Genomic DNA, 17,563 nt, shown 5'->3' on the forward strand with positions numbered 1-17,563 from the left:
ACTTGTTGGGGCTAAGTTTTATTCATTTTTCTTTCTATTTCAACAGATTTTTTTATTAAAGGTGTTTACATTTAAATTACCACAAAGCATTAACAACATTAACTTCCCTGGCGATATGATTATGTCAGATTTTTGATGCTCAAATCGTTTTATATTGCAGGTCTGTAATTCTTAGAAATAACACTTAAATCTGTCCAAACAAGAGTCTAGTAGACATCCCCGATATGATAAAGTTTTAAACACACGAAATAATAAATTATAATAAAAAAATAACTACAATCATAACAAATAATAATAATAATAATTATTCAATAATGTAATCAAATTAAAAACGCTGAAATTTACTCAGTTGCAGAATTGTCACTGTCATTACTTTCAGTGTTTGATGACGGATTTCCCCACCAATCATTATTGCTCAATTCTGCGAGTGATTCTAATTTATTATCGCTGTTTTCTAGGTGGTCTAAAACCACTTTTGACATAAAGGGACACTTTTTGGTTGCTATGGACAATCTCCAGTTTCCAGGCAGAAAGAATAGTATTTATAATATAAAACTGCATGCAGGGCTCTGGACAAAGCACTAGGGACAAAAGGGATGTGAAATAATTTGATACAGTAATGTAATCTGTAAGATTACAGTGTACTGTATGTATTGTATGTTGTTAACTTTTTGAATTTGGCGCCGTGCTCCGCCCCCCGTGCGTAGCAACGCTCGCAGGGAACAGAGCTCGGCACTGTGATGAATCGAGCGGAGACACGGCTCACACACAGAGCAGGAGGACATTGCAGGATCCTGGGGACAAGGTAACTAACTTTGCCTGGATCCTGTGATGTGATCCCGAGTGTGGCTCGGGGATTACCGCTTTTGGTACTGAAAATTCACTCCCAGCCACACTCAGGAATACCGCTAAGAAGGTTAAATATTGGTAGGCACATTTTTGAGGTGACATAACAGAATAGGGATATTAAAAAAAGCCTAGAATGGTGCACATCTCATGGAGTGAAGTCAAATTCCTTCAATAGAAGAAAAAATTTATTTCACATAAAGAAAGTACAGGAATGAGGGGGGTAATGAGAGGGTTGTGAGGGTGTAGAGAGAGCAGGGGAGAGGAAGGGATGAAGGGTAGGAACAGGGGAAAGGAGGAGAAAGGAAGAGGAGGGGAAAAGGGAGGGGCAGAATAATGGGTAATGTGTGACCAAGGTTAGTTTTCGCAGTCCAATTAAACAGTTATGAGTGTGTCAAAGATGAGTGGAACGCAGGGCCATCTATAAAGCAGGGCAAAAGGGGCAGCTGCCCTGGGCCCTGTCATTGTTGTGGGGCCCAAAGCAGCTGCCTCATACTTGCCAACTATCCCAGTTTAAATTCCCCTGTCCCTTGAAGTTTTAGTCTTGTGCTGTGTCCTGATATTTCAGTGTGAAGTGCTGGTCATAATGCTGCCCAGCTCTGCCCTATTGTTGTGTACAGATGACTCACCTGCAGACCCTGTGTTTACATGTAAATAGCCGGCATTCATATATAAATAGTGGCGGCATTACTAAGTAAATAGCTGCGGACGGCGGCATTGATATGTAAATAAAGGCAGCATTCATATGTATATCATGCTCCCCTGCAGTGAGGAGATGATGTGATGTAACCTCTAGCAACTAATCAGTGAGCCCTAATGTGTGCTGTAACCTCTAGCAACCAGTCAGTAAGCAGTAATGATATGCTGTAACTGCTGGCAACCAATCGCAATTTCTGCCTGATCTGATACAGTAAACTGATTTTAAGTCTAGCTGCTATTTATTGTATGTCTCAGAGCAGGTGGAGAGTGAAATTGCAGGGGGGGGGGGGGCAAGAAAAATTTTGCCCAGGGTCCAATCAATATTAAAGATGGCCCTGGTGGAATGTGTAATTCAGGGGACCCAGACCCTGAATTGCATACATCTTTTCATAGATCAGGCACTGGGTTATTTGAGATCAAGTTCTTAAAATGTAAGCATTTACAGGCCCTAGCTATTGTTTTCCTAATGGTAATAGAGATATGATTGTGGAGGCAAAACTCATGATGGGAGCAGTTATCAAGCTTTTTGTTGAGTAGGGCTCCTAGGGGATTTTTCCTAGTGGGATGATCTAGGAATATACTGAATATTGGTTTGTATGTGCTCTTAGGACAATCCCACCAGATATGTTTAAAGGTGCCTAGTTCTATTCATCTTCTAAAGCAATCTAGGGGGTAGGTGGAGAGTGAGTGGGAATTAAAGGCAGGAACTAGACACAACCTCATCAACATTTTTTTTTTAATTTAATGTTATTGCTAATCAGCATGTGGGGAGGCGCAGCGTGCTGTGGCGTCAGTAAACACTCAGAGTCCAGTTGCAGAGAACAGAACTTGTATTAATGTAGAATTCAATCATTCACAACAAGCCCGTCGGGAAGGTGTCTGACCGGAAACGCTCATAGAATGTGACATCAGTGTGTAGCGGAGCAGATCTCAGATGTGCAGACTGCTTCTGGCTCTCCCTACACAACCCACACATGAGATGGGCACCAATATGGAGAACAAGGTTTTCAAATAGACTCTGACCTGACCCAAGATGGCCACCAGAGTGACATGGGGCGGCAGCATCCCATCGAATAGCTTCTCCAGTGACCCAGGAAACCATAGAATAAGCCTACAAGCTGATGGAGCATTTTGCTGTGATAGTTCATTTTTGTTGTCACTCAGGGTCTTTGAAGGCTGTGCTGGTTAAAAATTGGAGAGAATTATGGGCTGAGCCTATCCTAGGTATGGGTGTCACTTCCTAACAATAGGTTACATTGGTAACATTAGAATGTGATTAGGCTGTATCTGGGGGTACATGGTTGTTAATTTTCCCTGAGGCAGTGTAGTAGTGGCTGGGGACATTTCACAGGGTTGCACATACAGTTGGGTTGTTGTGATTATATAGGTGCCTTCAAAGGCCTTATCTCTTGTAGGGTCAATTACACTGATATTTTGTTGTTGTTTTATATATTGTGTTTTCTTATTTTGTATTTAGTTCTGTTTATTGTGTTTTAATAAGGTGCTTCTATGGCGATTTTACACCAAATAGATAGTGGTTGTCTGGTCATTTTGTAGTCTTTTCACATTTAAGTCAAAGTCATTGAATTTTGGTCTTGGACCTTCAGATTACATTTGATGCCACAGACAAACCAGAGAGGGTTTTCCAGATAACATTTGGACATGATCTCTATGTTTATGGATGTTATGAAGTTGGACCAATTGGGCAAAACAGTTGGTGTAAATATGAAGATTTCCTGATTACAATCTTCACGATTAAATTGTTACATTACCCTAAATATACTCACTGTTTACTGGATGGAATTCTGATTTAAATCAGATAGTAATCCTGGGGAGGTCTGTGTGGATATATTCTGGATTATCCCGTGGATATTAATGCTCAATTTAGTTGACATCTTGATGTATATGGATAAATGTTCTACCACATAAATCCCTGAGGACTGACTTCAATTGTTTATCATTTGCATTCTACCCATAACCTCAGGTTGATGAAATGAACTCTGTTTAAATCTACGCAGGATTTGCTCTAATAATGTGCCCCCCCGTTCCCAAGTGATATGTGGATATACAGTATGCTTCTCAAACAGTACCGGGACAAGGTCATTTAGATCCCAGGGCGAAAATGCCAAACTGCACCCCCCCCAAAGATGCATGGGCATTATGTGTCAACAAAACACCCCTCCCCCCAAAAAAGGAATTGAGCACTAATCTGCCTGCTTACCCCCTAAGTCCCGCTCCCAGTACAAATACTGCCTCTCAGCAGACATCTCCCATTTCCTCTCCCAGTTCAAATCCTCTGTCTCCACAAAATCCCCCAAAACAAAACAAAATTCACCCCTCCTAGCACAAATCATATACCCCTCAAATTTCCCCTCCGAGCACAAATCCCCCCCCAAACTCCAAATCCCCCCTCCCAGCACAGCCCCCCCCCCCGAATCCCCCCTCCTAGCACAAATACCCCTCCCATCTACCAAATGACCTCTTCTAGCACAAGAGTTCCCTTCACTGGAACTAAGGGGCCAAGCTCAACCCCTGAAAAACGACCCCACCTATAATCCCCCCCTCTACAAAATGATTTGGACCAGTGCACAAAGCAAGGTCCATGAAGACATGGATGAGTGAGTTTGGGGTGGAAGAACTTGACTGACCTGCACATAGTCCTGACTTCAACCAGATAGAACACCTTTTGACTGAGTTAGAGCGGAGATTGCAAGCCAGGCCTTCTCATCCACATCAGTGCCTGACCTCACAAATGCGCTTCTGGAATAATGGTCAAACATTCCCATAGACACACTTCTAAACCTTGTGGACAGACTACCCAGAAGAGTTGAAGCTGTTATAGCTGCAAAGGGTGGGCCAAATCAATATTGAACCCTATAGACTAAGACTGGGATGCCATTATCGTTTATATGCATATAAAGGCAGGCGTCCCAATACTTTCGGTAATATAGTGTACATGTACATGCGTAAGCTACAGAGCCCCATCAAAGCTACTAGGCTTTAGTGTGCTTTACCTTATGGTCTCAGGCTAGGTTCACACTGCTGTAATCCAATTTTTATCTGACTTTCAGTGGGATTATGTAGTGCAACTTGGATGCTACTTTGACGTGGTTTGCATATTCTTTGGGGCTAAATCATGCTGGAATCGCACCAAAAAGAGGAACCTTTAACAAAATTTTGCTGTGCTGAGTTGCATTGATATGAATGGGCACTATTAAAAACAATGTGATTTTCATTGTCATGCAATTCTGTGGCACTCAAGTCTAGGGTTGCCACCTGTACGGTTTTCTCCCGGACAGTCCGGTTATTGAATGATGTGTTTGGGTTTACTTCTACCCCAGACTCGGACACATCATTCACATGACAATCGACTGCAGCGAGATTGAAATGTCTCCCCTCTCCTCTCCGTGACAGCAGCTTGGTTCAGCAGAGCAGAGCACAGTGTCAGTGTATCAAAGCTCCTCCCCTCCTCCTCTTTCTCTTTTCTGTACACACACAAGGATGGAGGGGGGAGCAGGGATGTGCTGATATCAGGTCTGTAGAAAGTTTTTATTATGCTCTGTAGTTGGAGGTTGGAGGGGGAGAGAGCGGCTGGAAAGGAGGACAAGGTAGTAAATATGTGGAGTGATTAAGGGGTTAGGAGAATATGTGCGGGGGGGGGGGTTGGCAGGGGGAAGATATGCTAGAAGTGTGGATTGGATTTAAAATCTGACAACCCCTCCAAGCATTATCTCTCTTCCTTACCAAGGGACCCCTCCAGCACATATCCTACACCCCCTCCCCCTTGCACTGGCCCACTTCTCTCACAAAGTGCCCCCCAGCACATATCTGACCCCCGCACAAGCTCCCCCAGCAAATATGGGCACAGAGGCTGTATGATGGGCACAGAGGCTGTATGATTGGCACAGAGGCTGCATATTATGGGCACAGTGGCTGTATGATGGGCACAGGCTGCATATGATGGGCACAGAGGCTGTATGATTGGCACAGAGGCTGTATGGTGGGCACAGACTGCATATGATGGGCACAGAGGCTGCATATGATGGGCACAGAGGCTGCATATGATGGGCACAGAGGCTGCATTTTATGGGCACGGAGGCTGCATTTTATGGGCATGGTGGCTGCATTTGATGGACACGATGGCTGCATTTTATGGGACACAGTGAGGCTGCAATTGATGTTTTTTATTCAGACTTTTTCAGTTTGTTTGCACCCCCCCAAAAAATTTTGAGCAGCAGCCACCACTGCCCCCCAGACATATCTAACTCTCCTCACCCCCCCAGACCAAAAAAATGCAGCCGCTAAAGTATTCAGGTTTGGCTTGAAGAAAAGGTGGCAACCCTACTCAAGTCACATCTGAAATTGCACCAGTGCCTTATGGTTCATAGTTGTGGCTTTCTATTTTTTAATTCATTAAGCTATTTGACAGACACCCAAAGGTCTTACCTTTATTGTTTTGTACTTGTAATATTATCAGGACAGCATTGGAACCCACAGTAATTTACACTTGAAAAGTATTGCAGCATATTTTTTTATTTTTCTTGTTTCTTTAAATGCTGGAGGGCAAAAGGTGGGGAGCCCCACTACTCGGTCATATTCACGTATAGATCTTTTTTTGGTCCCACACTAACTGTTACCTTCGGAACTAGATATTTCTATAGGAAATATAACCTGGTCAGACTTCAGGGGTTTGTAATAAACTCTCGTTCAAGCACCATTGCCATTCCGAAACACCGGTTATGATGCGTCTCTCGTTATCTAACTCTCCTTGTGTTTCGGAATGGCAATGGTGCTTGAACGAGAGTTTATTACAAACCCCTGAAGTTCTAACCGATGTGTCTAAGGAACTTATGGTCTATTTTGAGATGAATGATACACCAGGAAGCGATCCAGATATAGTGCGGGAGGCACATAAAGCGGTCATAAGAGGGATCCTAATTAAACATGGGTCCCAGATTAAGAAAGCACGGGAGGCACAATTAACAAAACTCCTTGCCGACATCCAGGCCTTAGAATTACAACATAAAGGAATACTGGACCCACAAACGGGGAAGGACCTGGTCCATCTTCGGAGACAGGTATCAGATCTCCTCCGTTTTAAAGCTAAGGCATCAATACAAGCTGGGAGGAAAGTCTCATATGAATCAGGAGGAAAATGCGGTAAATTACTGGCTAAAACCCTTAAGGAACAACGTATGGCAACATACATACCCTAAATAAAAGAGAAAAAGGGACAGTTGATCACTAAGCCAAATGATATTGCACAGGTATTTGGGGAATTTTATGCCTCCTTATACAACCTACCAATATCCTCTATAACTCCCCCCTCTTTAGAGGAGTATCTTATCTCGGCACAGCTGCCCTGTCTCCCATCTCAGGTTAGCGAGGAGCTGGAAGTACCAATATCAGTTGAAGAACTACAAAAAACAGTAAACAGCATTAAACTGGGGAAAGCACCGGGGCCAGACGGATTTAGCATACAATATTATAAGACTTTTCTACCATTACTAGGACCACATATGACCAAAGTATTTAACGGGCTAGGACAATCTGTTAGATACCCGCCAGCTACATTAATGGCATATATATCTGTCATTCCAAAAGAAGGAAAGGATCCAACTGAATGTGGCAGTTATCGGCCAATCTCTTTACTTAATGTTGACCTCAAAATTTTGACTAAATTACTGGCCTCCCGTCTTCAATCACAGCTTCCCCAGCTGGTACACTTGGACCAGGTGGGGTTTATTTCCTCCCGAGAAGCGAGAGATAACACTATAAAAGCGCTTAATCTGATACATCATGCTAATCGTACAGGTGTCCCTTGTGTATTTTTAAACACCGATGCTGAGAAAGCATTCGAGCAGGGTGAATTGGGAATTTATGTTTGGGGTGCTAAAGCATATGGGTATTGGGGATCAAATGCTTCAATGGATTACTAGTGTATACTCAGCCCCACAAGCAATGGTAAAGATTAATGGAGTGTTCTCAGACACCTTTTCTATCTCAAATGGCACCCGTCAGGGGTGTCCTTTATCACCCCTATTATTCACCTTCTCTTGAATAAAATCCGGCTAAACCCGCATATCTCAGGGTTACAAATAGGAGATTCTGAATATAAAATCTCAGCTTATGCAGATGATCTACTTTTCTCAATGACTAAGCCACAGGTCTCTTTACCTAACCTTATGAAGGAAATAGAGAAGTATGGAAGCCTATCAAACTTTAAAATAAACTATACTAAATCAGAGGGTATGGGGATTACCTTACCTGTATCTCTGCGTCATAACTTACAAACCAGACTAATTTTAAATTTAAATGGACATCTGCATTGAAATATCTAGGTACAAATATCCTGCCAAACCTGACTAATATTTTTGTGTTGAATTTTGTACCCCTGTTAAGTTCGATTCGGGTCCTGCTAGATAAATGGTATCGGGGACTACACTCATGGTTTGGCCATTGTAATATCATTAAGATGAGAATACTACCGAAATTTTTATATTTGTTTCAAACACTTCCCATTGCAATCCCAGAAGCCTTCTTTCGGCAAATCAACACATTTTTCACTAAATTTATATGGGCTCAGAAACAACCGAGGCTCTGTAGACGCCTTTTGACAATGCCCAAAAACTTGGGTGGGATAGCGGTACCGCATACACTTAAATATTATCAAGCGGCACACCTCAATAGAATAGTTGATTGGTGCAGACATAGAGATTTTATATTAAGGATGGTTATGGAGCAACAGTTTAGTTCCATCCCCCTACCTAGGGCAATGTGGTGTTACGCAGGATTACCAATTCCTCTTAAGAAACACCCTGCGGTAGGCCCTACACTTAGAATAGGACATATGGTCTGCAAGACCTCTAGACTCTCGTCCATACAATCACCACTATATCCAATACTGGTAAACCCGGGTTTCCCAACAGGAGCAGTGACGTGATCATTTAGTAGTATACTGGAGAGAGGATTCTTTCAAGCCTCTCACTTTTTAGAGGCAGAAAGCTGGCCCACGACTGTCATGCTGAAGCACCCAGAGGTTGATATAGGCTAAGGTAATGGCAAGCGCTGCAGTTGGGTCATTTTTTTAGGTCATTAGGACCCCCGGGAAATTATAGATGACAGCAAACACAATATGAAACATATTGCGAGAAAGGAGAACCCCTGGGAAATACCCTCTCCAAGACATACTCCCTGCTTGTAGCCCCTACAGAATATTTTCAGTTACCGAGTCTCAGTAAATGGGAAAAAGACTTGAATAGGACATTTACCTTAGATCAGCATCATAACATCATCTACCTCTCATTAAATACATCGATTTGCACACGCATCCAAGAGATGAATTATAAATTACTGACGCGGTGGTATCGTACACTGTCGGTTTTATGTAAGATTTTCCCAGAAGTAGTAGACAGTTGTTGGCGATGTCAGGAAGAACGAAGTACTTTATTTCATATCTTCTGGTCATGCCCTAAGATTAAAAACTATTGGTCTGAGGTACAGAGGATAGCACAAAAATTTACGGGTTGGCCAATACGAGAAGACCCCATATTCTTCCTGTTACACTGCTCACAATTGCCAACCCAGACACATAGGGAATCAGTTCTGTGTCATCTGGTCAATGCTACTAAAGCATGTATTACCCTACGTTGGAAAGACCCTAACCCCCCCACAATTTCTATGTGGCTTAACAAGGTGAGGAGTTCTAAAGCAATGGAGGACCTAGTGCACATGGCTCGGGAAAAAAAAGAGAACAATATATTAAAACATGGTCGCACTGGGTAAAATTTATATATTCAGATGAGGGAAAGTCACTCTTGGAAAGCTAACTGGGAGAATAAGGCATTTGATCCCCCAGAGTTTGTCGTGTCCATCTGTTGGTGGGGGAGGAGGGGGGGGGAAACATGGGTGGAGGGAAAAAGGGTGGGAAAGGAAATTGGGTAAGGATATTTTTTATTTTTTTGGGAAAAGGAGAAAAAGGGGAAGGAAAGAACCAGTGTAGTGGGCCAGGATGTAGGGATTTATTATATAATATTATGCAGCTATGAATTGATGAATTAGATACCTATGTTATGGAACACTCAAGTTGATATTGTATTTAACAGATTGTCAATATTGTTGTATAAATAAAGAATATATAAGAAAAGTAATGCAGCTTGTTGCTACTGAGTGTCTACATGATATTTAAATGTCTGATGCATTGCATACTAAGTATAAGCTTTTTGTTTTCTTTTTGCAGTAATGAAGCCTCATACCTTGCAGAAATGTTTGGTCCAATGTGGATGATTAAAGTCTATACCTACGAGTTTCAAGTTAGTATAATATTTGCAATAGTTAAAGAAACATCTATTTGACATAATCTGTGTTTGCTAGCAGAAGTCATTTTGCTTGCATTTCTTTCCTGGTGGGTAAGCATTACATGTGCTCAGTACAGGGGATATTAGGAGGTTCATTGCTAGTTCAGATCAGCATATTCACCGAGAGAATAACTGCAGTAAATTGAGCAAAAAGAGAACAATGATCCACAGTGCACTGAGCTGGAGTCAGACGTGAGATAGGACATACCGGCAGACTGCAATGTTGAAGGTTAAATTGTAGATTATTCTTACTCTAGACATCTATAAAATTTGTTTCTTATACATTTTATGTAGAAAGCGTCCTGCTGCTTCTGTTGTCCTGAAGAAGACGAAGAAAGAGGTGAGGAATCTGTGAAGTGTTTTAATGTCTTTGAGGCTCAAATGTATTAAGCTTTTCATGGGTTGAGTTCAGCCCACCTCATGTTGACCAGTATTTGTGCTGACACTGTAGGTAGAGTTTGTTAAACCCAATGAGAAAAGTCCAGGACAGTATGCATGAGTGTTTGGACCAGTCCACTTCAGCCCCGGAAGGTTTTACCACCTTTCTGACCAGAGCACTTTTTACAATTTGGCACTGCGTCGCTTTAACTGACAATTGCACGGTCATGCAGTGCTGTACCCAAACTAAATTGGCGTCCTTTTTTCCCCACAAATAGAGCTTTCTTCTGGTGGTATTTGATCACCTCTGCGGTTTTTATTTTTTTGTGCTATAAACAAAAAAGACAGACATTTTTTGAAAAAAAAAAACAATATTTTTTACTTTTTGCTATAATAAATATCCCCCAATTAAAAAAAAAAAAAAATCTCTTCATCAGTTTAGACCAATATATATTCTTTTACATATTTTTGGTAAAAAAAATTGTAATAAGTGTATCTTGAATGTTTTGTGCAAAAGTTATAGTGTCTACAACCTATGGGAAAGATTTATGGCATTTTTAATTTTTTTTTTTTACTAGTAATGGCGGCGATCTACGATTTTTAGCGGTACTGCAACATTTCGATGGACAGATCAGACACTTTTGACACATTTTTGGGACCATTGACATTTATACAGCAATCAATGCTATAAAAATGCACTGGTTACTGTGTAAATGTCACTGGTAGTGAAGGGGTTAACACTAGGGGGCGATCAAGGGGTTAAATGTGTGTTCCCTTAGTGTGTTTCAACTGTATGGGGATAGAACTGAGTAGGAGAGGAGACATATCGCTGTTCCTATTTAGTGGGAACAAACAACATGTCTCCTCTCCTCTGATAGCACAGGGATTTGTGTGTTAACACAAATCCCCGTGCTGGCGCTCGTGCACACGATCACGCATGGCCGGCGGCGCACGCGCCCTCTGGTGGCCAAAAAATGGAAGGACGTACCCATACAGGATTTCGGCCAGAAGAGCCATTGTGCTGCAGTATATCTGTGTGAGCCGGTCGGGTACCGGTTAACCACTTAAGGACCAAGCCTCTTTCTGGGATTTGGTGTTTACAAAACAGGTTTTTTTGCTAGAAAATTGCTTAGAACCCCCAATCATTACATATATATTTTTTCTAACACCCTAGAGAATAAAATAGAAGTTGTTGCAATACTTTTTGTCATTTATTTGCGCAGCGGTCTTACAAGTGCACTTTTTTTGGAAAAAAAAATCACTTTTTTGAATAAAAAAATAAGACAACAGTAGAGGTAAATCTTGGATGGCTGGGACACTCGTGGACATCGCTGGACAGAGAGGGACCTCAGGTAAGTATTAGGTAGGCTGCTGCACACAGAAGGCTTTTTATTTTAATGCATAGAATGCATTAAGAAAAAAAAAACCTTCTGTCTTTACAACCACTTTAGGATAGAAGGATCAAAAGACGTTTGCTTTATATAAATAGGCCTCAACTGAAACCCAGTGCCAATGCATGGTTTGCCCCCATATCTGTTGCTGAGGATAATGGATGGTGAAAGGGCTGCCTGTTTTTATCCTAAAGTGGTATTAAAGCCCAAAAACAAAAATATAATATATTGCAGATTACTTCTTAGATGTCTGCATTAGTTTGCTTTTTTAGTTTCTTTTCCTTTATTTTGACCTGGTAACCTGACCAATACAGTATGAAAAAATGAAACCTGTATTTTGCCTCATATGCTTATTTCCTATGATCATCAGCTCCATCTAGTGCTCACAATGCAGTATTAAATACATCAATCAGGAAAATACTGCATTATGGCACTAGATGGCACTGACGATCATAAGAAATAACAATATTAACTCCTTCAGATCCGTGCTATAGCCGAACGACGGCTACAGCGCGGATCTGCTTTGCCAGGGAGTACGTCTATTGACGTCCTCCCCTTTGCAGCCTCGCCACGCCCCCCTGATGGGAGCGCGCGGCGCGCTCTGTGATCATCAGGTCAATGAGACTCGGGTGATCACAGATCTGAGTAAGAGGCCGATCCTGGCCCCTTACCACGTGATCAGCTGTCAGCCAATGACAGCTGATCACGTGGTGTAAACAGAGGATCGGTAATGTTTTTTTTTTTACTTCTCACGCTGCCAGCATGAAAAGAAAAAAAGCTGATCACTGGCTTCAGTTTGCAGAGACATCGGTTCCGAACAAGAGCAGCATGTTATGTGCCCACCAGTACCACCTGCCAGTGCCACAAATTAGTGCCAAAAATCGGTGCCCACAGTGCCCACCAATCAGTGCCTACAGTGCCCACGTTACTTACGTGCCAGCAATCAGTGCTACCTATCAGTGCCCACAAGTGCCACTTATCAATGCCCACCAGTGGTGCCAATCAGTGCCTCATCAGTGCCACCTAGCAGTACTGCCTGTCAGTGTCACCTACCAGTACCGATCAGTGCCCATCACTGCCACCCATCAGTGCCCATCACTGCCACCCATCAGTGCCCATCAGTGCCACCTATCAATGCCACCTATTAGTTCTCTTCAGTGCCACCTATCAATGCCCTTCAGTGCTGCCCATCAGTGCCACCCATCAGTGCCACCTCTCAGTGCCCACCAATGCCACCTATCAGTGCCCACCAGTGCCGCCTATTAGTGCCCATCAGTGCCGTCTTATCAGTGCCCATACGTGTCGCCTTATCAGTGCCCATCAGTGCAGCCTATCAGTGCCCATCAGTGCAGACTATCAGTGCCCATCAGTGTAGCCTCATCAGCGTACATCAATGAAGGAGAAAAAATACCTGTTTGCAAAATTTATTAACAAAATATAAAACGGTTTTGTATTTTTTTTTTTAAATTCAGTCTTTTTTAATTTTTTTAACAAAAAATAAAAAACCCAGAGGCGATCACATACCACCAAAAGAAAGCTCCATTTGTGGAAAAAATGATAAAAATTTCATTTGGGTACAGTGTTGTATGACAGCGCAATTGTCATTCAAAGTGTGATAGCGCTAAAAGCTGAAAATTGGTCTGGGCAGGAGGGGGGTTTAGGTGCCCAGTAAGCAAGTGGTTAAGCAAAATACAGGATTATTTGTGAGAATTGAGTGAATGCTTGAGACATTCACGCAGTAAATTATTTATAAAAATACCCCTTATTATTACTTGTATAGGTGCATCTGTCCTCATTTTCTGACTCAGGGCCAGCCATAGTGAATGAGGCACATATAATGAAGCCAACTGATGCTGCAGTCCTCAGCTTGTAAACTGAGCTATTCACCGTTTTTATAAAACAATGTTACTGAGGGCCTGGTAGGTGTCAAAGTTAAACAAAAACAAAAAAACGATTTAAAATATATTTTTTTCTTTTAGTCAAGTAAATATGAGATATTGTATGTGAACATTTAGTATTTTCATTTTGAGTCAGCAGCTGGAGATCTCAGCTAGCCAAACTAGTATTACCTGCTGTGCTGAAAAATACCTGCTTACAAAGCTCAATAGTTCAAGCTCCAATTTACACATAACTGCATGAGTTGGAAGAGTGATTGTGCTTATTATTATGAAAAGATAAATACAATAACAGTCACTGAGAGTACTCTAAAATCCCAAACATGTTGGGAAAATGGTTGAGAAATGGCGCAAGTGGATTGGTTTATCTCTTTGGATAACATACTTACTGGGAGGCAAGACATATCTTAAATACTTTCAATGAGAAAATGGATTCCATTGGACCCAATGCCGTGTTTTATGACTTCATGCTGAGAAAAACTGAATGTTGAAAGGTATATCTTTCAGGGTGGCAAAGTTATTGTGTCATCCATATAGATGTTATTGGGAGCCCTAAATGTACATCTGTCTACAAGTACCTACACCAGATAATATGTGCTGAGGATGATGTGCCAGACAGCTGTATGATGTGATTTGTGGGTTTCTATTACTCACCACTGTGTACCATAATTATGTGTTCCCAGACATTTTTTTTCTTATTTGTAGAGACAGGGAGTACCAGTCAGTATCTCAGTAACTGTCACCAACACATCTATCATAAAGAAAAAATGTATATGGAGATGAGCTGGCAAAGAAATGTTCCCCTAGGGCCTAGGCCAGGCACAAGGGGAGGCATGAAAAATTGAGACTTAAAAGAAGGTTTCTTTCAGTGTCAAAGTCAGTGGAGGATTGTGTAATACATAGATACTGTATGGCTTTTGTTTACTGGCTGTAATGGCCATTGGGATCACTCAGCATTTACAGAGAATGACTGTTCCTTTGGTGACCCGCTGAGTTCATAACTAAAGCTAACCATGCCATAGATGTGTTCAGCCTATTGTATTAGGGTGTGCACACCAAAGCTCAGGCACACGTTTGTGTGTGTGTGTGTGTATATATATATATACAGTTGTGCTCATAAGTTTACATACCCTGGCAGAATTTATGATTTCTTGGCCATTTTCAGAGAATATGAATGATAACACAAACACTTTTCTTTCACTCATGGTTAGTGTTTGGCTGAAGCCATTTATTATCAATCAACTTTGTTTACTCTTTTTAAATCATAATGACAACAGAAACTACCCAAATGACCCTGATCAAAAGTTTACATACCCCAGTTCTTAATACCGTGTATTGCCCCCTTTAACATAAATGACAGCTTGAAGTCTTTTGTGGTATTTGTGGATGAGGCTCTTTATCTTCTCAGATGGTAAAGCTGTCCATTCCTCTTGGCAAAAAGCCTCAGTTCCTGTAAATTCTTGGGCTATCTTGCATGAACTGCAAGTTTGAGATCTCCCCAGAGTGGTTCAATGATATTGAGGTCAGGAGACTGAGATGACCACTCCAGAACCTTCACTTTATTCTGCTGTAGCCAATGACAGGTCGACTTGGCCTTGTGTTTTGGATCATTGTCATGTTGGAATGTCCAAGTACGTCCCATGCGCAGCTTCCTGGATGATGAATGCAAATGTTCCTCCAGTATTTGTTGATAACATACTGCATTCATCTTGCCATCAATTTTGACCAAATTTCCTGTGCCTTTGTAGCTCACACATTCCCAAAACAACAGCGATCCACCTCTGATTTTCACAGTAGGAATGGTGTACCTTTCATCATAGGCCTTGTTGACTCCTCTCCAAATGAAGCATTTATGGTTGTGGCCAAAAAGCTCAATTTTGGTCTCATCACTCCAAATGACTTTGTGGCAGAAGGTTTGAGGCTTGTCTCTGTGCTGTTTGGCGTATTGTAAGTGGGATACTTTGTGGCATTTGTGTAGTAATGGCTTTCTTCTGGCGACTCGACCATGCAGCCCATCTTTCTTCAAGTGCCTCCTTATTGTGCATCTTAAAAACAGCCACACCACATGTTTTCAGAGAGTCCTGTATTTCTGAAGTTATTTGTGGGTTTTTCTTTGCATCCTGAACAATTTATCCTGGCAGTTGTGGCTGAAACTTTAGTTGGTCTACCTGACCGTGGTTCGGTTTCAACAGAACCCCTCATTATCCACTTCTTGATTAGAGTTTGAGAATGCTCATTTGCAACCAAAGAACACCATACCTACTGTGAAGCATGGGGGTGGCAACATCATGCTTTGAGGCTGTTTCTCCTCCCATCAGCAAGGGCATTGAAGATGAAATGTGGCTGGGTCTTTCAGCATGACAATGATCCCAAACACACCGCCCGGGCAATGAAGGAGTGGCTTCGTAAGAAGCATTTCAAGGTCCTGGAGTGGCCTAACCAGTCTCCAGATCTCAACCCCATAGAAAACCTTTGGAGGGAGTTGAAAATCCGTGTTGCCCAGCGACAGCCCCTAAACATCACTGCTCTAGAGGAGATCTGCATGGAGGAATGGGCCAACATACCAGCAACAGTGTGTGACAACCTTGTGAAGACTTACAGAAAACGTTTGACCTCTGTCATTGCCAGTAGGGATGAGCTTCGAGTTCGAGTCGAACTCATGTTCGACTCGAACATTGGCTGTTCGCAAGTTCACCGAACAGCGAACAATTTGGGGTGTTCGCGGCAAATTCGAATGCCGCGGAACACCCTTTAAAAGTCTATGGGAGAAATCAAAAGTGCTAATTTTAAAGGCTAATATGCAAGTTATTGTCATAAAAAGTGTTTGGGGACCTGGGTCCTGCCCCAGGGGACATGGATCAATGCAAAAAAAAGTTTTAAAAACGGCCGTTTTTTCAGGAGCAGTGATTTTAATAATGCTTAAAGTCAATCAATAAAAGTGTAATATCCCTTTAAATTTTGTACCTGGGGGGTGTCTATAGTGTGCCTGTAAAGGGGCGCATGTTTCCTGTGTTTAGAACAGTCTGACAGCAAAATGACATTTTGAAGGAAAAAACTCATTTAAAACTACCCGCGGCTATTGCATTGCCGACAATACACATAGAAGTTCATTGATAAAAACGGCATGGGAATTCCCCAAAGGGGAACCCCGAACCAAAATTAAAAAAAAAAAATGACGTGGGGGTCCCCCTAAATTCCATACCAGGCCCTTCAGGTCTGGTATGGATATTAAGGGGAACCCCGGCCAAAATTAAAAAAAAAAAATGACGTGGGGTTCCCCCTAAATTCCATACCAGACCCTTCAGGTCTGGTATGGATTTTAAGGGGAACCCCGCGCCAAAAAAAAAAAAAAAAAACAGCGTGGGGTCCCCCCAAAAATCCATACCAGACCCTTATCTGAGCACGCAACCTGGCAGGCCGCAGGAAAAGAGGGGGGGACGAGAGTGCGGCCCCCTCTCCCTCCTGAACCGTACCAGGCCACATGCCCTCAACATTGGGAGGGTGCTTTGGGGTAGCCCCCCAAAACACCTTGTCCCCATGTTGATGAGGACAAGGGCCTCATCCCCACAACCCTGGCCGGTGGTTGTGGGGGTCTGCGGGCGGGGGGCTTATCGGAATCTGGAAGCCCCCTTTAACAAGGTGACCCCCAGATCCCGGCCCCCCCCCTGTGTGAAATGGTAAGGGGGTACATAAGTACCCCTACCATTTCACGAAAAAAGTGTCAAAAATGTTAAAAATGACAAGAGACAGTTTTTGACAATTCCTTTATTTAAATGCTTCTTCTATCTTCCTTCATCTTCTGGTTCTTCTGGTTCTTCTGGTTCTTCTGGCTCTTCTGGCTCTTCTGGTTCTTCCTCCGGCGTTCTCGTCCAGCATCTCCTCCGCGGCGTCTTCTATCTTCTTCTCCTCGGGCCGCTCCGCACCCATGGCATGGGGGGGAGGCTCCCGCTCTTCTTCTCTTCTTCTCTTCTTCTCTTCTTCTCTTCTTCTCCGGGCC

The 17,563-nt window shown here is 42.5% G+C and overlaps 1 protein-coding gene across 2 annotated transcripts in view; it reads left to right on the forward strand.

Moving 5' to 3' along the window:
• The window catches only part of SERINC4 (serine incorporator 4), a 95,390-nt gene that overhangs the window by 65,580 nt on the left and 12,247 nt on the right, over positions 1–17,563 (forward strand). For both annotated transcript variants that reach the window (XM_073618519.1, XM_073618520.1), the window contains exons 10-11: positions 9,785–9,857; positions 10,197–10,242. In XM_073618519.1, the coding sequence (XP_073474620.1) occupies positions 9,785–9,857; positions 10,197–10,242 (119 nt within the window). The remainder of the gene's footprint in view (positions 1–9,784; positions 9,858–10,196; positions 10,243–17,563) is intronic.

Source organism: Aquarana catesbeiana, linkage group LG03 (genome assembly GCF_042186555.1).
Source record: "Aquarana catesbeiana isolate 2022-GZ linkage group LG03, ASM4218655v1, whole genome shotgun sequence".
Lineage (NCBI taxonomy): Eukaryota > Metazoa > Chordata > Amphibia > Anura > Ranidae > Aquarana > Aquarana catesbeiana.